The following is a 23114-nucleotide window of genomic DNA, read 5'->3' as shown; positions in this document are numbered from 1 at the left end:
ACATTTTAAAGCAGATAAAATATTCTAAACTTTCCTTATTTGACAATCTACTATCTGGAGTTCAATATCTGGCAAAACATCATGATTTCGGCATTAAATTGTTCGAATCATTCGATTGTCACTATTGCAAACAATGTCATTTGCCCCCAGAAATTTAGACTTTTCTGGACTCCCGCGCAAAAGAGCGGTAGTAAGTTAGATAACTGCGAGTTACTCATTGGTAGTCGCGATATAACGTATTCGAAACCTAAACGGTTCCCTTATTTGTCAAAGAAGTTCATATATATAATTTTGTATGTTATTGTTTTATAATTAAGTGCAGTATTTCAATGGTTCGATTTTTTCATGTATTTATTAATTTGAAATTTTAGTACAATCGTATGCATACAAAAGTCCAAAATAGTTACACATAGAGTGGGAGTTTTAAAAATAATCAAAATATACCAGATAAAGTTGGCATCTTTGATTAGGAATACTAACGTTAAATGGAAATTAATTGAGACAATAGTTATTAAAATATCGTATAAATATACTCGTATATTATTTCCCGTCGACCCCAATGACGCATCTAAAGCTATGTAAACACAGTCTAAAGTACATAAATCTTTAAATATGATACCTGTCCATGTATCACAATATGTAAACCTAGGTGTGTTTGATCTGCCCTTCCTGTACTGAAATCAAATCCTTACAAATCGAGTTTCACTGCCGTGTCCAGCAAACGCTCTACCAAGCACAGCAGGTGCTTGACGTTTTTAACCTTTCTTTCATTTTTTCATCAATAAAAATGTTCCCATATTATATAATAATTATAATAATAGTATGAGAATCTTATTTATGAAAGAAAGGTTAAAACATTCATCGCTTGTGCTGCCAATCCCTATCCTTACTCCTTAAAATAATCAACTGCTGTAAAGGAGAAACCTTAAAAGCACTCTGCTAAAGCCTACTCTAGAAGTGGTGTAAATCAGATGCGGATCCACAAAAGCTCTAAAGAACTTTTAGAAATTTCAATCATGCATCAATTAATTTGTCTAATTTAATAATCACATTTTTTTTACTGTTGTACACTTTACACAACCTTTACTTGTAAGTTTTCACATCTTCTGGTTGGTCTTCAACAAAATTATTCAATTTTACTCGGAGTCTAAACACAAGTACTCTGAAGATGATGTGAAAAGGATAATGGAGCTACTCATTGACAACATTTCTGAAGTCTTTGATGACCAAGTCTTCCAACAAACTGAAATTTCGATGAGCACTGATTGTGCAACTTTTTTTGACAACTTCAAAAGATGTGCTGAAAATATTATCCTTTATTTGTCACTCAGCGTGCCAGGGCCATACCATTTTGCAGTGAGAAATATTTTCTTACTTATGCCCGCCATGAAAAGGGTCCTTTTTTAATGTCTCATCCGCAACAGGCGGGATTTTGGTATTGAACGTGTTTCAGTACACAGGAAACAGAAGTGTATATAATAAGACGGCCATCCTATCAAGCCCTGTGACAAATCTGTACTTTGTAAGACAAGCAATGATGAAAGATGATACATGTGACACCGATATACACCAGGATATAAACAAGGCTGGCCAGTTCAACTGTGTATTCAAAGGGCATTTATCACTTAACTAGTCCACCCATGTTATCTTGGTAACAGAAAATAAAAGACACTAATTAATGAAATGCCTCTGCAACTGGAATCAAGTGTATTGGTTGTGGTACATCTGTCTCTCTGTTAGAAAATAACTTTTGTGCCCTTAAAAAATTATAAATGATAAAATTTCACACTTAACTGGCAATGACTCAAGGGTGCATCATGATACTGACTTAAAGGTTAAGGTTACATTTACAATGTCTTCACTGGGCTACAAGAGAGTGTTTGGGTCATAAAGCTGGAATCCCTGATTGTATTTTTTTTAATTCTTTGAAGTAATTTATCCCTTTTTACAGTTATGTATGTAAAAAAAATCTGTAAAACCCCAAAAGTCAACAGGCAATGAGAAACTAGTGATTAAACATAAATAAATCAGGTCCATACCTTAATTAACTTTGAAAGTGCGTAGAATATTGAATATTACTTGTCAGGGTGTACCGGTATTTTATCTTTGATTCCAAATTCATTTCTTTAGTCAACATTTACTATATCTTGGTGTGATAGTTCTATAGCTACTTGAAAAATTACAGCTTGTCAGACTTATGTGTCCACTAATAGAAATGGACTATCTTAGCCATGACCTACATTGAACCCATACAACACACGAAACATGATTACTTCTGATTGTTTATTTAACAACAACTACAACAAAATGCATGTACTGCAAAAAAGATAATATATCTTGGTCAACTGGAAAATTTCTGATATAACAAATAAAAAAAAAAAATTTCACATCATAAGAACATTAGTTTTTTAAAAATAAAATTGCACAACACTGCTATTGAATCAAGTATTTAGATACTCAAATTCAGATTCGTGTTTGAAATTTGTAGTGTCCAAGAAAATAAATCATCGGTTTTAACTTATTTAACATTCTTAGAGAAGAATAACACTGTATATATATAAAAATAATTTAAAAAGAAATGTTTAATGAGCAATGAGAATAAATCCTTGATACTAAAATGATGTCTTAATATAATCAACTGTGTTATAAATCATAATGCATTTTCTTTTGAATTCCCAAAATGACAAGTCAACATTTTTTTACAGCAGTTTAGATAAAAATAAGTTCATTTATATCGAATCTAATTTTTTTACAGATAAGTTATTAATTCAAGTTTGTCACAAGTAAAACACTAAGGAGTTGGGATAGAGAAATACACTATGCCTAATTACTGAAATTTCAAATAAGTTATCACACAAAAAAACACAATGATATGCTTAATCTAAAAATCTGTCATTTCTTTTGGATAACGTTGAAAAGGCAAACAGTGGGGAATAGTTAGCCATTTTGTGAAATAAGGTCCCTGATAAAATTTTCTCTGGAATAGTAAATAATACACACAGTATTTGTTATCAATATTATAAAATCAAAACCCATTAAAATATAATATATAAGGTATGTCTTTGGTATTAAGCAACCTGATAAATTTTCTGCTTCTGTAGTATACTTAGATTAAATTCAATAAATATTGAGTTACAATGTTACGACTACAACCATACACAAAAATAATATTAAAATATGTACAATATCAGAGATTGCGTACACGGTATAAAATTGCCAATGACAATAATGAAACAAACATTAACAGAGGTTAGTTTTTAACAGTAACATCATTAAATGATTTTATAAAATTGAAATTAATTTGTTAATTTTGATATTTCATAATTCATATTCAAAAATAAAACTTTTTATTTTGTTACTTCATTACATGAAAAACTGGCAAGATACTGGAAAATTTCATAGCATTGATCTAGAAGCTTTCAATTGTTCAGCTTAATCCCAAAAACAACCCCGAAACAAAACATTTTTACACAAACTCAATAAAAAATCTTAAAAATTCCCTAAAACTAAACTAACAACGCTGAATATGTGTGCCAATATAAAATACTTTGATGATGTAAAATATTTTGATTACCAGGTATTTTCATTATCTGTGTTACACTTAAATGAGAGTTCTCAATATGTCTAAAATCTGCTAAATATTTCTGATGAAACCTTATATATGTATGTATTACGCCGCTGTAAATTTTGATGCTGGGACAGGAAACCAGTTTAAGCATAACTTCTGAGGACCAGCCCCACGTACACCCCAACGATAATGATGGCCACCAAGACCGAGGCTACTCCGGCCATAATGGAGATGTTGGACAGCTGTCGAGCCGAGTTAGAGTTAGACCGAGCAGAGAGGATGTCTCCTCTAGCATAGGCACTCCGCGACTGAAAAAAAATGTCAAAATTAAGGCATTAGGTCAAAAAAGAGTCAAAATTAATAGTTATGAAAACACAAATATAACACTGATCACAAGTTGTTCTTCTAATGTTTCAGCAAATTTTACTTATCTATGACTAGTTTAGTTGTAATGGCTAGCAGTTAACAATATAATTTGTCTCTGACCTTTTTAGAAAAACTCCCTATCGCAATGTGAAAGGAATGGATATGTTATATATACTGTAATATATTTCATCAAGGTCACAAAAAACATTAATTATGTAACATTTCATAAACTCATAACACAGGAGTAAATAAAGAAAATCACTTTTATTAGGTAAAGTTTTAAAGATTCTGAAGTAAACGATATAAATTGCTTAAAATGTTCTATATCAAGATATAGAGATGTACAGTGTTTGTATACAATATTTTTTATACTGGTATATCCCCACCCCCTAACTAATTACATCCACATGTCACCTACCTCACTGGCCTTCATGATAGCAAATATGCCCGTGGGCCAGAAACAACAGATTGTCACAAATATTGCCCTGTTCATATAGTCCGGGGGCGGAGGTTCGTTCATTGTCATTGGTCCAGGTGCCACCTACAAGTAAATGTCACACAAAATCTTGTGATTTTTCATAATATTTACCATGGCTGTAAGGAGAGCTATCACCAAGTTTTGTTTCCCAATATATCATGTCTCTCTTCTGAAATATTTTGACATTTTGACTGGAAAATTCTTAATCAATATTAAAAATGACAGTGTTGGTGGTTGTGTGACTTAATACTAACAACGACTGTATTGATGGTTGTGTTACTTAATACTAACAATGACTATGTTGGTGGTTGTGTTACTTAATACTTACGACGACTGTGTTGGTGGTTGTGTGACTTAACACTAACAACGACTGTGTTGGTGGTTGTGTGACTTAACACTAACAACGACTGTGTTGCTGGTTGTGTGACTTAACACTAACAACGACAGTGTTGGTGGTTGTGTGACTTAACACTAACAACGACGGTGTTGGTGGTTGTGTGACTTAATACTAACAACGACTGTGTTGGTGGTTGAGTGATTTGATACCTACAAGTACTGTGTTGGTGATGGTCATGTGATTTGATACTTACAAGGACTGTGTTGTTGGTAGTATATCCTCCAGGAGGGAACCCTGGGTGGTCCTGCTGAGGGGGGTATCCATATCCCTGAGGAGGATATCCATATCCCTGGGGGGGCTGATACTGTGGGGGTGCCTCATTTCTGTAATCTGAAAAACACATTCATTCAAAGAAATATTTGTCATTTTTTCTGCACTTCTACATTTCTTTCCCTCCAAAAGATTTATTAACATGGACCATATGAATGCTATCTAGATCTGTAGCTCCCTAAAAATTTGGATTGATGACCAAAGAGCTACAGTGTCTGGCTGTCACCCACGCATTGAAAAACGTGTGTGATTATTTATTGCACACAAATAGGTACGCTGGTTTCTCAACTCATTTCTCAACTTATTTATGTTACTATCTCAAAAGTTTACTGACCCTGTGTTCCTTTCAAATATTTTTACTACTTCCAAACCTATCCCAAAATCACTAGATTTTTTGTCTCTTTTTAATAAAAATTTGAAAAGTGACATTGAAATAGCTAAATAAAGCTACCTGAGGTAGGTAAATAAAGCTACATAGGTAATTCTACCTTAGTAGGTAGCTAAATCTAGTGATTGTACTGGACCTGCTTGACACTGGGTGCGTTCACAGTTCTGCCATTAGTACCAACTTTCAATATACCATGATATACCATTGGTGCAATAATTTGACAATGGTACGTACAGGGCTGGGCAATAATATCAATATTTTAATATATTGCGATACAATGACAAAAAATATTGTATCGCAATACGATTTTCTAATATCGTTATATTGGCAATATGCTTACTGTATTTAAAGGAATTTTGTCATTAAATGTGAAAATATGTTATTAAGCCAAACCATGCAAACAGTAAGACAGAAGTTGTTTTGTGGGAACATTTCAGAGCATAACTTAAATGAAATCAACAAGATTTTTTTCCCGTGTTGGTTACGCTTTATCATAGTTATGTCCATTTTGCATGTAAATTAAAGTAAATAGAGTTAGAAAATGCAATTTAAATTACATTGAAAATATTGCAATACATATTGCAATACAGTTAAAAATATCACTGTGACAATATATCGCAATACGAAATCTTGGGACAATACCCACTGCCAGTCCTAGGTACATACAACTGTACCAATAAACCCTAAACGGATATTGGCATACAAATGTAACAATTTGACCATTGTTACAAATGGGAGTCCATTGGAAACGTTGGAAATACTGAATTAAAGATTTCTTTTTCTTCTAAGTTATTGGCACATGCCAGAATCGCAAGAAAATCATAGCAGACTCATAACCGAGAAACAAACCACATCAGGATCACACTTCTTTAGTTGCCATATTTATGAGTTTTATATAATCCAATTTATGGATCATGTCTAAATCATACTTCAAAATCATGAATTTAAGTGTTATATATGATTTTTATGTGATTTTGGCATGACTTGTTAAAAATGCTTAGAGGACAAATTGTTTATTGTGAATCCGGGATCCAAGTCTTTCTAGCTTGTCGCCTGTCGATAACTAGCTGTGACGTCATTTACCAACATTAACCACACTGTAGAAAAAAATACCATTGGCAAAAACATTGGTACCAGTGGCATGCCAATGGTAATTAATTTTACCAACGGCAACTTTTGTCTACCAAAGGCAGAACTGTAAACGCACCCACTGACAGTTTATGACAGACAGCTAAAAATAACTTCCTGGATCTAGAAGTCCTTTCTCTCCGATTCAATTTCTTACCATCCTTTTCTTCAAAATCTGAAATAATGGTAGATTGTGAAATCCAATCCGTTGAAAATTACAAGAAGAGCAGATATTAATTTAATTAATAGTTTACCTTTTTTCTCGTCCGACATCTTGCGAAATTTTCTTTAGGTAAAAAAATCAATAGTCAAATCTATGACGTGCATGTTTCCGGATTTGGCACAGAGCATTTGGAAGAGTTATCTCCCGTTATCGGCGTAACAACTAGAAAAGTGGGAGGGCATAGTGTCTGTCTAGCTGTATGTATGCCCTCCCATCCGTCCGTCTTTTACGCTTTCTTGTTTTCTTTATCCTTAAAGTGTCATTTTAAATGGCTTCATTTGTTTTACCAACAATGTATATTTTTACTAATTTTTATCTTTGTGTAAATATGTTAATGTCGGTTAAAGAGCTCACCACAGCTCATGTTATTTCTGTTGAATTGTATATATGTGCCGACTATAAATAAAAATTACTTGTCTTGACTTGACTTGCTTTCGGATACCCATCTCTTATCCGCAATTCCTCATACACTTTCCACTGAATGAAATTTTATGAGACTTATAGTTATAACGTTATAAAATAATGACATTAGATCACTTATATCTGAAAAGGTCCTAAATTTAGGGAATCTTGGTCCTTCAATTGGCGTTGGAATTTTGAAAATATTATGGTTTTTGTAGAAGATTACATCAGGCGATGGAGAAAAGAGAGAGAGAGAGGAAGCTTTTCATTCAGTAACTGTCGCAATTTTAAATATCTTACTTTAAAATAAAATTAATAATTAATAAAAAGACCTTTAAATAAAATTATCAAGAAAGAAAATTTATAAAACATTTCTACCAGATATGAAAAAAGAAGACGTTGAATGACACTTGGTCAGAATGGAATGTATGATCTATATATAGAAGCTAAACCTATTTCTATCTTTATTTTTAATTGAAAACAATATTTTTTGTAAAATCACTGGCAAATGGTCGATTTTGATCCAATTTCATCTTTAATATCATTACTTATTTAAACCAGAAAGTGTGTAGTCATCTTTTTTAAAAAGCTTATTAGATATTTAGTTTTATGTAAGAGATGTATAGTTCATCACTTACATCAGTTCTAAAATTCAAAATCAATGTCGACTACTAGTATATAATTCATTGTGTTACTTAAATTTTCATGCCCCACTTAAATTTAAATATTTTAACATATCGATCGCGATTTTGATCAGATAAAAACTGTTGTTTTTATCAACTATACAACACTGCCTTGGATTTTAGACAAATTCATGGTTACATCTGTCAAGAATTTTTGTTATAGATCTACCAGTGATTTTACAAAATGTTTTAAACGAAAAGTATAGAGAAGTAATAAAATTATCTTCACTTTTGGTACAGATCTGTATGTTACAATCGAGTATTTAAAGATTGAGGGGCAATATGATAGCCATATATCCTTCAGTTATCCAGAAGTGAAAAAAAATATATAGATTACATGATCAGAACGAACTTGTCCCTGCTGACAAAAGCAGGTAAAAACATTGCCTTCGTTTGTAAGGCTCATTATATTAATTGTATTTTAGAAGAACTAGGACTTTTTTTTTACAAGTGGTAATCTCATTTTAACTCATAGTTCTCTTGCTAAGGAAGAAATTCTTCAAAACCATTTACCAGTTTTGAATAATTTTAATATCGCAAGCAACCTCAAATGAATTTGAATGACCATATCTATACTGGATACCGAAACTTCATTAGATGTATCAACGACGTATTGTCAATTAATAATGGTTATTTCCATTCTTATGTCGATACGATATATCCTGGTGAGTTTGAGATAAAAGATACCACAGAATCTGACACATCTGTTTCATATTTGGATATTTACTTGTAAAATACGTTAACAACCAAGCTCTATGATAAACTTGATGACTTTAACTTTTCAATTGTCAACTTCCCTTACTTTTGCAACAATATACAAAGTACCTTCATCACCTGCATAAGGAGTTTATATTCTCAGTTGATTCGATACGAAAGAGCATGCTCTACGTATGTACAATTTCTAAAAGGAGTTAAATTATTGATTACAAATTGATAAAACAAGAATATCAGCAGTCTCGTTTAAAACCAAAATTTCGTAAGTTCTATGATCAATATAATGACCTTGTCAGCAAATACAATTTACATGCTGACTGACGTTTTTGATACAAATTGTATGTTTGTTTGACGGAGGGTATGACGGATTTTCCGCTATTTCCCAATCATCATTAATGGCAAGTGGTGGCGGGTGTTACCGGTCGGCAGGGGATGCTCACTCCTCCATGGCACCTGATGTCACCTCTGATGTTGTGGAGGACTGTGTATATATGTGCTTTGCTCCTATTTTGTATTGTTTTATGGACTTTTGATCTTGAATGCTGTTCGTTGTTTGCATATATTTAATTTTAACCATCGAACATGTATGTCTGCTGGTGACCAGTCTGTCCCCGAGGATCTTGTCGTTCGGTACCTATTCATTCATTAGTACACAGAATAACGAAATAATAGTGGCAGACGCGTCGCCCAGTATGAAAAGGCGTCACTCATATGAGTCTATAGGAGACAAAGACTCAACGAGTTCATTCGGGTAATCCTTAGGGATAATAAACATATGTACAGTTTTCTGATTCCCGGATCGCTATCTCCATATATTTGATGAGACATATCATGATGTATGACGTGACGTTTTTCAGGACGGAATTCCATCATCCATTCTTCCCCCGATCTCCGAAGCTCTTCAATTTCTTTCTCGAGTTTTATGACGTTTTCTTCATTTTTGATGTCTCTGTATGTATATTACTTTAAAGCAGTATTCTGCAAATAGGCGGACAGTTGAATGCTTAGACACATGCTCCGACTGATCCTCTTTAAACATTAGGAATAGGATTGGTTCAAGAACTCATCCCGTGGTAGATAGGATGTTCTATCGTTAAAAAGATAAACGAAACAGAGACAGAGTTAGATTATTCTAACTAATCCCGTGGTACACTGGATTGTACTGCATCTGTACCTGATGTGGTTCCTCTAATGGAACTCCTTGAATGAATGCGCCATGCGCTCGCTTTGGAAGTTTTGTACCCATTGCAGGAAATAGTCTCTAATCCCGTATTATACTGAGGGAGTTTGCGGATGGGATATCGGTAGCACCAGACGTAGAGGTCACATAAGTTAGACGAGCTAACTTTTGATCTGAGTTTCACTTTCCCGCTATACATGTATATTCCTTTTGTAAAAGTGAGACTGAGAACAAAAATGGGCTTCTTTAATTAAGTAAGTTTTATGGACTCGGGGCCAGTTCTATCATTTAACCAGGTTATAAACAGACTGAAGGTGATATTGCTAGATTTTTCGAAAGTTTTGACATAGATGCGTCCTGTGTAATTTAAGCTGTTCATCATTTACTTGGAACATTGACAGGACTGGTGACCTTCAATGAATGAAAAACCGACGATCAAGGAGTTTTTCTATTCCACCACTTCTTATGCTGCTATTCTTCACCTCATGTTATTTATTTCTTCTTTTTAGATGAAGACCTAGGGAAATTGTACATTAAAGATTTCAGCTTTCGTCTCACTGTTTGTTCGAGATAAACCAAACGCATATTGAGTTATGAAACTCATGTGTGATGACGTCAAAAGATCAATGGAATCTCCAAAGGCGCTTCAGATTTGAAGATGCATCCATTTGTAAGAAGATGATACATTTCAATAACTTTATTTTAAATGATCTGCACGCATAGCGCCGTTCGATGAAAATTTATATGTAGGAGCAATCGAACGTCAGAGCTTACTTTTAGCGAAAATGACTGCAATACTCGAGAGAAGGGTACACCATGTAATAATAATACCCTGACTTACATGGTGTACCGTCCTTCAAAACCATTTTTGCTTTCAGAGAAAACGCATAGTAGTTTACCCTATCATTTCGTCTACAATAATTTTTTGTAAAACTTTCTCAAAAATTGCTTGCCGAGTGAGGAAATCACTTCTCATCGCAATAATATTACCAAAATTGACTTATTCCATAAGATCATGAATGTTGCCGCTGCAAAAGTTCTAGGCTACACGAGATGTGTCAAAACGGATAGGTTATCTAGAATCACAGGCCCCATCACAGAGAGTACAACTAAAGAAAAAAACTTCCCACTTTTAAAAGTAGTGAATTCCAAATGCTCAGGTGAATGCTAAACACTTTTTATTTCTTATGCTCTCATATTTCTACTGTCCAATTCATAAAGGATTAAATGGTGTCTACTTCAGTAGTACACTATGGATCTCGGGCTCAAAGTAACTTTGAAGACTTGATTCCAAAAAGAAATAAATAATAACCATCTTAATGTACATGAATAGAATGGAAACTATTGGAAAAATTTAAAGCGTTTAAAACTCGGAAGCCTGAAAAATCTTTTCAGTTGCATCATTAACTTTTCATATTTCTTCATCAAAGCTTTCATTCTCTTTTCATTTTTCTTCCTCAAAGCTTCCATGCTCTTTTCATTTTTCTTTCTCTCTTTTTCCATTTCCTTCAATTTCTTTTTCCATTCTTTCTCTGAAAAAAAATTACTACAAAATTAATATCAAAACATGGATTCAGAATTAAATAAAATTTTTAATGTATTCCTCTTTACAACATATTTTTAGTCCCATATTACGACTGAGAAAGAGTTTTAAAAGATGAAAATTGGATAGAGAAGTGAAGATGGTTTTCAAGTGAATGAAACTCTAATCAAGGTAAAAAGCCATTGAAACAATACAAGTTGGAAGCAGATCAAACAATGGGATCTGGCCCCGAGGTTATAAAACTTTTTGGAGTTTAAATTCGTACTCAAACTCAAACTCCGTACTCCAAATTCATACTCGTACTCCAAAGTTGAGGTTATAAAAAAATCATTATACTCATACTCAAACTCCAGTGGAGTACAAACTCAGGGTTTTTCAAGTATGCTCCAAACCAACCTCAGAGTCAATCTCAAGTCTTATGTATTGGGTTATTTCACCCTATCTACCGGCTTGTATGATCCCTTTGCACCATAATTCTTGTGTAGCATAATTATTTTTTTTTATCTTTATTATTTTGTTTCATTTACTTTTCTTAATCAGTAGATTAGTATGTTTTTATTATTTTACTTTCATTCGAGAAATTGTTTATCCAGTGTCTTAACCCAGACTGGTGCTTTTTGAACAGGTCATGGGGAGCTGTTAATTAGGCTAGGAGGAGGCTTTATAAAAAAACGTAGTGATTTATAGCATTTAGATCTGATAGCTTGACCTTAGTTTAGTTCAGGGGTGATTAAGAGGAGCAATGAGAGGAGTCATAAACTATATAAGCAGGGTATTTTTAGGATGATTAGAGATAATTTAAAAGAGTATTTTAATAATGGGAATTTAACTTGAGTTATTTTGGAATAATTATTCTAAGTGCCTTTCATTCAATTCTTTGGATTTATACTTTATAACATTGATTGGATTATATTTTACTTTCATTTGGATTTAATTTAACGTGTTTGTGTTTTATTACAAAGAGGAATTATTATCAGGAGCTACCAAAATGTGAATGTGAAAAGGATTTACTCGGAAACGCTACACTTGTTTGCCATACGGATTACACCATCGTAAATGTTCTATGTCTACATTATCATTGGATTTTAGTTTTTTTCTTTTTTTTAAATTATTATAAGTTATTGAAATGATATATGTACATGTAGATTAACTGTTAAGTTCAGTCGTTCGACCAGTTGCGAACCACAGGCCTGACGAATGGGTGATGTACCCCCCCTTTCCCCCAGAATCCGAGAATTTGTATTAAATACAATTTTTTTTCTGAAATACATGACCTTTTTATATATATATAAAAAAAATACTGTATAGGGTCAATCTCCAAATCTTACCAGAAGCGTAAAATGATAGCAGATATTGAAATATAAGAATGATAGACTAGGGAATCATGTAATTTTGATAAGGTTATATAAAAAAAAAATTTTTTTTTTGGGAAGGGGGGGGTTTATCTATCCATTTGTCAGGTGCCTGTGTTCTGAACAGGGAACCGATTATAGATATATGATGACATTATTTCAAAATCTATGTTGCAGCCTTTGTCAAAGGGTTTATTTTTTTAAAGAATATTTCACTCTCACTTTGATCTCATATTTATAATTATAAATTAAATTACTTAACAATTGTTTATAAATAAGGGTATCACATCGATTACTTTACTGGTGTTTTCTTTTATCTATACTGGATGTCAGTGAATGATAAAGTACTGTATAAGAAATTAAAATACATGTATAAACAAAAAATCATGAAATTCAATAAAATCAGAGAAGTGGACCGTGCATACACTTTTCAATGAAAGAACTTTTATTTTAATGATTTCGTATATTTAAAACATGCATGAAATAAAATTATTAATCTTTTTTTAAACTCCTGTGTAGATTGTGTGTTTCTTTCCATCTGTGAATGACAGAATGAAGCAGGCGTTTATTTACATTCGCAGGTGTACATAAATTGCCCTCATACATGTATGGCATATATCGGGTACTAGCATGTGCATGTCCCCTCATTTTATTTTAATATGTAAGTTAACATAATTTTTACCTCCAAAAGCTAAAGATTTCCTTTTCCAGAGTTTGAGTTCGTACTCCAAATCCGTTGAGTTTGACTCATTGGAGATTGTACTCCAAATTTCTATAACCTCAAATTTAGAAACGTACTCAGTGGAGTTCATACTTGGAGTTTGAGTTGGAGTATGAGTACAGTAAAAGTTTTGTAACCTCGAAGCCTGGTGTCATCATTGCCGTGAAGAACAAATTGCTCAAAGTTGACTCCATGAAACTATATGACTCCATAAAAAACAACAATTATGATAATTTTAAATATCCAATTACTTTACGTACTTCTCTTTTTCTCGCTGCTATCACTATCAGAGGAATCACTATCCTCACTACTTCCAGAAGATGGCGTTGTTGTTATCTGTGATGACGTAGTGGTCGGTATAAATGTCGTCTGTGCTGTTGTTCTCGTTTTTGTTGATGTTGTGACGTCAGAGAAAGTTGGAAACCCAGTGCTCTTAGAATGAGTGGTGCTTTTTGAACATAAATAAAGACTATACTGAAAAAAACGTTACATAGTTGTATGCATTTCGACTTTGTAGTGTTTGGTTTTCGAAGAGAAACAAGTACTACTGTGTGATAACATCGATGTTCTGAAAACAAATCAGACAAAAATTGACTTAAATGTGTATAGTTCTATGTTCATTCACCAGACATCTTCAAGCAATTTCCAATAAAAATTAATCAGTAAATGTGATAACCAGCTGTTTATTGTTGCTTATATTATCTAAATTAGTATGCGTTCATTCTAAAATATGATCTATTACATTCTATTCACCAAAAGCTTGTATATTTTAAATCCTTCAATCAAGAACCTTGCAATTTTTGTGCCTACATACCTAGAGGTAATCGGCAGAGCCGTTGACAACGTTGATCGTGCGGTAGTGCTTCCAACTGTCGCGACTGATCCAGTAGTTCTAGTGGATGGAGTTGTTGGAATGACATTCGTTGTTGGTGTCCTTGGCGGGCTTGGGGTTGATGTCGGTAAGGTTTCGTCGGACGATTTTGTTCTTTCTGTTTGGATACTACTTGTTGTTGTGAATTCTTTGGTTACAAAAGTAGAAGATGAGCTCACTCTGACACTGGATTCAGTCTTGTCTGCCTCAGTTGATGACCATGTTTCTGTTGTTTTGGATTCAGTCCTCGTCGACAGTGGCGCCGATGACGTAGATGACGCGGTAGGAGATGTCAATGCAGCAGTGCTTATCATTAATGTAGTAGTCAAGTCTGTGAGGGCTGTGGACTCTGTGGTTTGTGTTTCAGTCTTGGTAGAGAGCTGTGTAACTGAAGTTGATTCCGGTGTTGTAGTTGGTTTTGGAGTAGTTGTGCTTATAAGTGAAGTACCTGTCATGATAAACGGAGCGTATCACCTTCACAAACAATGTGTTCATTAATTGTGAATTTATGCGATCAATACATTAACTGACAAATCAGGGCATTTTGAAAAAGACACTATTCATTTTGGGGCCATAGTATTCCCTAACCATTTTCAGTTGACGTCATTTCATCAGATGTGATGTAGAAAACAGAATCCGATGATGTAGTTGATAATGGCGCGTCAGTCGAAGCAGAATATGGCGATTTACCGTTTTTGCAGGTCAAACAACAGAGGTTTTCCCTGGTGAACTTGTTGTAAGTCGGGCACTTTGGGTACTGGCATCTTTCTAATCTGTCACCATACTCACAATCTGGGGGAAAAAAAGGCTAGTATACACAAAATAAACGTCATTCGAAGCTCTTGACAGTGATAACATTTTTATTACTTATTAAGAGCTAGTAGAAGACAATGCATGATTTTCGATCCTTTGCTAATCTTTCTGTGAAGAATGATATTTAAAGCTATGTTGTTTATGCCGTTTGATTTTGAACACAATCACAGAGGTGTACAGTGTATCGACATCTTTTCCACTTAATGTGCATTTCTTACCTTTTATGTCCGTTTTAATTTCTTCACAGGACTGACAACATGCAGCGTTAAATGATGGCAGGTAGCAATCAAATGGCCGCCCGTACACCCTATCAGAACACCCTACACTATCGGGAAGCACTGGCTGGTCGCCAAATGGACACTGGTCTTAATAGAGCAATCGTGCATGTTATATTAGTATTTTGTGCAATGTTCAAGTATGTATTGATTCAAAAGGTGATACGGTTTTAGGACATGTAAACCTAAAGATTCTACTCTAATCATTGACGTTATAACTCAAGAAATGTAATTTTTTTACCTTGGACGTTTTGGCCATTACTAGACACTCTGCATTCACCTTCTTGGCACACCTGAACAAATATCAAGAGTGATTTCCTGTTATTGTGGCTATATATTAACTTGCAAAAACAAATTATTTCTAAATTCTTTTTATATAATTAAAGGTATGATGGTAAAGTAGTATAGGTATATATACTGAATAGTTTCCACACAGAGTTCCGTCCAGCGGGAGGATGCTAGAACACGTGATGGACTTGGGAAGGAAACAGGGCATCCCACCACATAGGGTACGATAATCGGTACCAATCACGGCCTGTCAAAACAAAAAAAAACCACTAAGATAACGTTATACATCCTTACGTGTATGTTTTGTTTCTGATTGAGCCGAGCTTGCTATACTTAACGAGGCCCGATCTAGTTGAAAATTACGAAAACGGAATGATAAAAAAATTTAATTTTTGGAAATGTACTTGTATGTTTTATGCTTAGAAAAATTAAAATGAAATTTTGTTACCTTGCCTTTATTGTAGTGAAATGGGGGCACTGTCAAGAAATGGACCATTTTTCTTGTTTTTATACACAATTACATACTAAAACTCTTCAATAAACAAAGAAATTTACAAATAAAAAAAAATACACGATGAAATTCTTTGTTTTTCACATATATCATGCAATTTTCATTCTTCTTATAAAAAATGAAAAGAAAATTGGAGGTAGCCCTTATTGCAGTGAAAAGGGGGCATGTCAAAACACAAAATTTGGATTTATTCTATCCAACTACGTATTCTATAGGTCGCGATGGGTTAACATAACACCAACAAACGATTGCAATACTGTATTAATTTCTAAAAAATAAATAATTCTTACATTATGAAATAATTTTCTCGACATGCTTTATTTTTCTCTTTGCATGCGAAGTTGTTTTACGTGGAAAAAAGGAGTAGTGGGGGGGGGGGGGGGTAAAGGCGACAAAATTGCAATTTTTTCTATCATGTAATATATAGAAAATTAAAATATTTCGGGGGTTCAATGTAAATGATTTATAGACTTATTTATTTTTTTAAAACGGAAGATTATCCATGCATATTTAAGTCTGCAATGAAAAGAGTGTGTATAAACACAACATGTTCAATGAGAAAGACTAAAATTGTTTACTTTAAGTTGCAGTGTTTGTTTTTTAAACTCACAAATTGAAATAAAACGGGATAAAATTAATAAGTCTGTACCAAAAAATTGATCCCTCAAAATTAATTAGGTTCCAAAGTTGTTTATTTATTTAAATATTTAAAAAAAATAATAGAAATGCCAGCTTTCAATGCATAGTCTATAGAGCAACCAGGTAAGCAAGATCGGCGAAACATTTTAGCGCAATTTGACGTCATTTTAATTGTGACGTTATTATGTTCAATTGTGACGGCAGTCAAGGGTATTGTGACGTGCCTGAGTCGACGCTGCGTTGAAACGTATGCGCAGATCAAGTAGATCGGGCCTCGTTAACTCACCCTGCATAAAAAAGAATCCGATCCAAAAGCTGTTTTACATTGTTTATCGGCATCAGGGGTTGGGAGAACTTTTGCCGGTATGACTTCATCACTCGTTGATCTCAGACAATTGCTTCCATCACTGCGAGGAAAATGTTAACAGTTCTTAAGGATTTCCATCCCTAATGGGACCTAATTCTCCGTCGAGTACATAATACACTGATATTATATTAAAGCATTTTATAGTGGTAAAAGATTGCCCGCGAGAAATTTTTAAAAATGTCATTAATTAAGCAGTAGTTAATTAACAAATATTGCATTGAAGTCTATGGGGAAAAATTTTTTTTCAAACTAAAAATTCAAATAATTTGAATATCAATAAATCCTGCGGTGGAAAGATGCATTGAAACATTAAAAATAGAATGGCAATTGAAAACAATTTCTTTACCGGCTAATTATTTTTTAATTGATTTTTTTTATTGATTATAATAAGGGGAGATAACTCTCACCAAAACTCAAGGTCATAAATTAGGACACATCCCACTATACATACTAATTGTAATAAATGGGAAATATGTCTATCTAAGCTGAGTATTCAGTGCCTACATATCAGTTATGTATCAATTTCACTGAATTTGTTCCCATTAGGGATTGAATACCTTAAGGAGGAATATGATGCAGTATTCATTTGACACAGAATTTATACATTAATAATACTCTTTCATGCAAAACAGAACATTTTTCTGCCACGACCTTCCACTTGAGATTTAGACATATATATAGCGTTTTATAAATTAAAAAGACTTATTTTCATTCATACGTTGATCCAATATACATGTATCTCACTTAATTCAAGATAAAAGACATCAAAGACTCTCGCACATCTCCTTCATGCATATGATGTTTTACAAGAGTAAAGCATTAATGAACACTTAAACTTTATGATGAACGAAATGACTTCAACATTTCTATTACTTCTCTTACTATATCATCATCATCATCTGCATTTACCGTTACATGTATGTCTACCATTCGATTTTATACGCAAAAGCATACTGTATGTATGAACAGTTTCTAAATTTGGACAGATTATTGACGATAAGTTGATGATACAATTAAGGATACTAACATTCTCGTTTAAAGAAATCATTTCGCAAAATTTATGGTGGATACAATGACCAAGTTTGCAAATACAATTTGTCATAAATGGTCGAATGTGACTAACGTCTTTCGTCAACTTGTTGAGCCATTACTTGAGTACACAAAAATTGTCTATGGATTCTACAGTTTTCCCGATCGTGACAAGGAGCATACGGTGGGTGTAAATGGTGGACAGAAGAAGTTTACTTCTCAATGCCACCTGATTCCACCTCTGACAATTTCCTTGGTACTTGGTTCTACTCAAAATTTGTATTGTTTTACTGGGTTTTTCTTTTGCATGATTACTGTAATCATTTTCACATTTGATATATACATGTATTCTTATTACCTGTCTAACTTCTGAAGAAAGTCTTTAATATAAGTTTTTGAACATCTTGAAAACTTCCAAAGATTCGGTATTTTCGAGCTGTTGAAAACAAACTTGGTGGACATGATATTTAAATTAGTTGATCGGCAGAAATTCCCATCCATGTCAAGTCTGGATCCAAGGCTGTACAAAGAAGCAGTACATTTCATAACTTTGTTTTCTGCATTTATGTATTAAAATCAAAGATGGATTTACCTCCTTCCGAGTTCCTGGGCGGCGTATATCGCTGATCGTTCATCATAAAACTCCTCCACAACGGACATGGCCAGCTCTGTACACACGGAGTCAGGATAGGATAACCCTAACGGTATATTGTAAACAAAAAATGTGTAGTCACTTCTGATTACAAGTATTCAATAGAATGTAATTTATAAAACGTCCAGTAAACCTGATAAAACAATTTTTTTGCAGAACAAGCATGAGTGGACTTACCTTTGGAAGTTGTAGATCCTCCATAAGTTAAATTGTACCTGAAATTGACATGCTCAAAAATTACAGTACATGTACATGATGTATGCGTATAAATATATTCATATGGAATGTTTTCTAAATAAAATAAAAAAACGCAAACCCTGTGAACAGCAGAGCGTGGTTGTGATCTGGAAGTTTGGTGGTGTTTATCCAGTCTCTGAAAGCGTCCAAGATGGCGGGGGCAGGAATCAAAGACCGGGGGTCGGGAGTGAGAGAGACGGGGGAGGGGAAACTTAAATTCTGTGCAAGAAAATTAGTTTATAAACACAAATACTTGAAGCTTTGCGATATCAACCGAAAAAATTGAATTGTAACAAAATCTATGCACTATGCATGTAACTTTTTTTTTTATTTCGATTCTGAAAGCAAACCTAATGAAATGGAATTGATTTTGCAATTGAGCTCTCTCATACGACTTTATACACATGTTCAGTTGAAAATTAAATTCTATATGAGGGATATGGAGATAACGAACAGTATTCAATATCAAAGTCCATAAAACAATACAAAATAGGTGCAGAGCAAACACGGACCTCCAAAACATCAGAGGTGGAATCAAATGCCATGGAGGAGTGAGCATCTCCTGTTGACCGGTCAAATCCGCCGTGTGCTCCTTGTCATGATCGGGAAATAACGAAAAAATCCGTTGTCATTTCAGTGTTTAAATAATGGACTTACAATGAATATGAAAAACGTCAGTCAGCATTTGACTCAATGGTAAATTGTATTTGCTGACAAGGTCATTGTATCGACCAAAGAACTTAAGAAATGATGACTTTAAACGAGACTGCTGATATTCTTGTTTCATCAACTTTTTTGTCAATAATTCACCTCGTTTAGATATTGTTCATACGTAGATCATGCTCTTGCGTAACGAATCAACTGAGATATATAAACTCCGTATGCAGGCGATGAAGGTATATTGCTGCATAAGTAAGGGGAAGTTGACGATAGAAAAGTTAAAGTCATCACGTTCATCATAGAGCTTGGTTGTTAGATTACCATTAATGTCTTTTTCAAGTAAAATATCCAAGTATGAAACAGGTGTGTCAGACTCTGTGGTATCTTTTATCTCAAGCTCACTAGGATATATCGTATCGACATAGGAAGGGAAATTACCATTATGTATTGACAATATGCCGTCGATATACTAGTATTTAAATGTTGAGTTGAAGGCCACAGCAAGTGTTTTCTTCTTTTCACGCAAAAGATTTTGCACAAATTCTGCTTCATATGAATACAAAAATAGGTCTGATAATAATGGAGCGCATTGGTTTCGTTTACTTCCTGTAATATTGGAATTATTAGGAATATCGTCAAAATACATATAGTTCACAGGTTATTGAAAAGGTCCTTGTGCTGCACTACATCAGGCGATATAATTGGTTGAGAGTTCAATGATTTTAAATACAAAAACTAACGAATTATATATATCTATATATCTCAAGTAAATGCGTGTCGATTGGTTGCGTTCAAATCAGAACTTACCATGGTGAGCAAAACCCTACGTTAACGGATTAATCCCCATTTACATGGAGGCTGGGACTGTAGAGAGATTATGTTACAGAATTGCACACATCTCTCAACGATCTTTCAACAGTCGCTCAACAAACTCTGCGTTCTCTTAGGACTGTCTCGATATCTTTACAGTTTCTCCAAAGCAAAAATGGTCTCAACTTCATCCCAAAAGCATTTGGTCTCTCAAAAATCACAGCAAAAACCGCAGAAAGATCTTCAAAGGATTAGTTTACAAAGCAATCGCTGATTCAAAATCTCAGAAGTCGCTATAACGAAATTCATGGCAACTATCTGTCTTTGAGAATTCTCAGCATGCAAATTTTTGCACCTAAGATTGAGCGAAATTTTGGTGCTTGAGTTTCTGATTGACAATATCTATGTCGTTTTTGGAGACCAGGTTTTTCAAGAGTCTATTCGATTTCCCATGGGTTCCAATTGAGCCCCGTTATTAACAGACCTATTTTATATTCAAATGAAGCAGAATTTGTGCAAAATTTTATGCATGAAAAGAAGAAAACACTTGCTTAAGCCTTCAACTCGATATTTAGATATATCGACGACGTATTGTCAATACAATGGTAATTTACATTCCTATGTCGATACAATATCTCCTGGTGAGCTTGTTATCTGACACATGTTTCATATTTGCCATTTTACTTGAAGAAGACGTTAATGGTAATCTAACAACCAAGCTCTAGGATAAACGTGATGACCTTAACTTTTCAGAAACAGAATATACCTTTGGCTTTTGGAGGCTTGATATCTTAAATTGTACCAAGAGCATGCTCTACGTACGAGCAATTTCTAAAATTATTGACAAGTTGATGAAACAAAAATACTCAGTATCAGCAGTCTCGTTTGAATCATCATTTCTCAAGTTCTATGGTCGATACAATGACCTTGACAGCAAAAACCACAGAGCTTGCGTTACCAAAAAAAAAACCGCTTACCTCTGCCAGAGTAATATCCACTAGCTCCAAGTTGATTCCTAACTCCTGAGATATGATAAATCTTTTCTTTATCTGAAAAAATTTCACAAAGATTTTGTTAAAACATTTACCTCTGTATTGTCAGCATGATCCACATACCAAAATATTTTAGTGTAGAAATGAATGATTTCATAAAGATCAAATCCCATCTAAGGCTTACCCCGTCAAAAACGCGATAGTAATGAAGTTTAGTTTTGTTGTATGCTTCCTCTTTGATTTCTTCTGGTGTTCCTGCTTGGCTCTGTAGCTTAAACCTGAATATAAAGGATTTTAAAATATGACGCTCATAGTTCTGACTTTCAAAAACCCGTTCTAGAGAAATGAAAAATATCTTACCAATCTACAACGCCCGGATCCACTACGATCAGGAGTTCCAATGTGTAATTATATGGAGGAGACTGTCTTTTCCGCCGGGAATATCTGGTGGCTAAAAACAATTAAGAATCCATAACGTATGGGGAAATTTCTTGTAAAGGTATTCTAAGGTATGTTTCTTTAAAATTCCATGATTTTTTTTAAAAATAAAACGCCTAGAACAAACAAGTTAACTCACTTAACTGACCGTTTCCTCCTATTTCAGTTGTTTTCTCGTTTTCAGAATGGAAGATGATGTATATGAAATATACAGTGCACGGCACAAGAATCATACAAGGTATCTTCATTTTGTTTTTCATAATGAACAGTCCCATCTGTGTGAATTTGTGCTTATCTTTTTACATTGTTAAAAAGATGATCAGTTATCTAGTCTTTGACATCAATTTGGTTTTCCTTGACACAGAAGACAGCCAATTGACATCAAGATGAGAAGTAACAAAAGTTTAACTGGCTGATTGGGTAGAAGTATTAAAGAATCGGTGACAAGGAAAGATGTCAGACAAAATCTGAACTGTCTGATGGCCAGAGTCAACAAAATAGTTCACCAGCATCAAATTACCAAAAAGAATAGGCGAATTTTGTTGTACATCCGTCATGTTTAGTTAAACGGCTTGGGACATTTTTGTTCAAGATAAAAAGTCGGAATGTTTGCTATATACGGTATTTACAGTAACCTTCCTAGGATAGTTCCTGCATATATTTATAAAATAAGCAAACCAGTTCGTTCAGTTCATCTAAAAGAAAGAAAAATATATCCCTTATGCGAGATTGACAGTTTTGAGAGCAAAATTGGAGAACAAAACTAAAATAACTGAAGACATCTCTGGCTATTCTGGTTAATTGTGTTCAGTTAATCAATTGTTGATTTTATCAATATTGCTGAATTGAATCACTGCTCAGTTAAGTTTGTCACTTTGAGTATCAATTCAATACTTTTCCACCCCAATAATGTACACACAAATGTTGGATTTATCTTTGAAAAACTTACATAATTATTAATTTAGCAGATAAAAAAGAAAGCCAACCACATGCAATATAATTTTTTCTCCTTGCTTAACACTCCAAAGGCAAGTTTGTATCTGAAGAGCTCATTGAGTTGTTTGTTTTCAGTTTAAACATCAATAGTAACGTAATTTTTTTCATGGTAAATCTAACTTA

The 23114-nt window shown here is 33.8% G+C and overlaps 2 protein-coding genes across 2 annotated transcripts; both read right to left on the bottom strand.

Moving 5' to 3' along the window:
- Window positions 1-2890: 2890 nt before the first annotated feature.
- Window positions 2891-6895, bottom strand: LOC134239892 (proline-rich transmembrane protein 1-like). Its single transcript, XM_062722023.1, has 4 exons — window positions 6850-6895; window positions 5003-5139; window positions 4353-4475; window positions 2891-3876 (listed from the first exon to the last, which is right to left on the bottom strand). The coding sequence occupies exons 1-4, from the start codon at window positions 6866-6868 to the stop codon at window positions 3712-3714; spliced, it is 444 nt and encodes a 147-aa protein (XP_062578007.1). The 5' UTR covers window positions 6869-6895; the 3' UTR covers window positions 2891-3711.
- A 4243-nt stretch (window positions 6896-11138) lies between these two features.
- Window positions 11139-22552, bottom strand: LOC134239888 (uncharacterized). The gene is made up of 16 exons (XM_062722020.1): window positions 22516-22552; window positions 21918-22008; window positions 21742-21835; window positions 21543-21614; window positions 19175-19314; window positions 19036-19073; window positions 18799-18904; window positions 18565-18726; window positions 17097-17217; window positions 15791-15907; window positions 15614-15665; window positions 15316-15462; window positions 14873-15076; window positions 14228-14732; window positions 13674-13861; window positions 11139-11329 (listed from the first exon to the last, which is right to left on the bottom strand). The coding sequence occupies exons 1-16, from the start codon at window positions 22550-22552 to the stop codon at window positions 11139-11141; spliced, it is 2265 nt and encodes a 754-aa protein (XP_062578004.1).
- Between the last annotated feature and the right edge of the window lie 562 nt (window positions 22553-23114).

The sequence above is a fragment of the Saccostrea cucullata genome, unplaced genomic scaffold, assembly GCF_032062105.1.
Source record: "Saccostrea cucullata isolate Sc308-1 unplaced genomic scaffold, CSIRO_AGI_Scuc_v1 ctg1056, whole genome shotgun sequence".
Taxonomy (NCBI): domain Eukaryota; kingdom Metazoa; phylum Mollusca; class Bivalvia; order Ostreida; family Ostreidae; genus Saccostrea; species Saccostrea cuccullata.
This window is presented reverse-complemented; position numbering and strand designations above follow the sequence as displayed.

Coding starts and splice junctions, on each gene's coding strand:
- LOC134239892 (XM_062722023.1), bottom strand. Junction 4,476..5,002: donor CTACCAACAACACAGTCCTT/GTAAGTATCAAA, acceptor ATTTACTTGTAG/GTGGCACCTGGACCAATGAC. Junction 3,877..4,352: donor CTATCATGAAGGCCAGTGAG/GTAGGTGACATG, acceptor ATTTTTTTTCAG/TCGCGGAGTGCCTATGCTAG.
- LOC134239888 (XM_062722020.1), bottom strand. CDS start 22,552: ATGACGGATGTACAACAAAATTCGCCTATTCTTTTTG. Junction 21,836..21,917: donor GATCCGGGCGTTGTAGATTG/GTAAGATATTTT, acceptor CTTTATATTCAG/GTTTAAGCTACAGAGCCAAG. Junction 15,077..15,315: donor AATTAAAACGGACATAAAAG/GTAAGAAATGCA, acceptor TTTTTCCCCCAG/ATTGTGAGTATGGTGACAGA.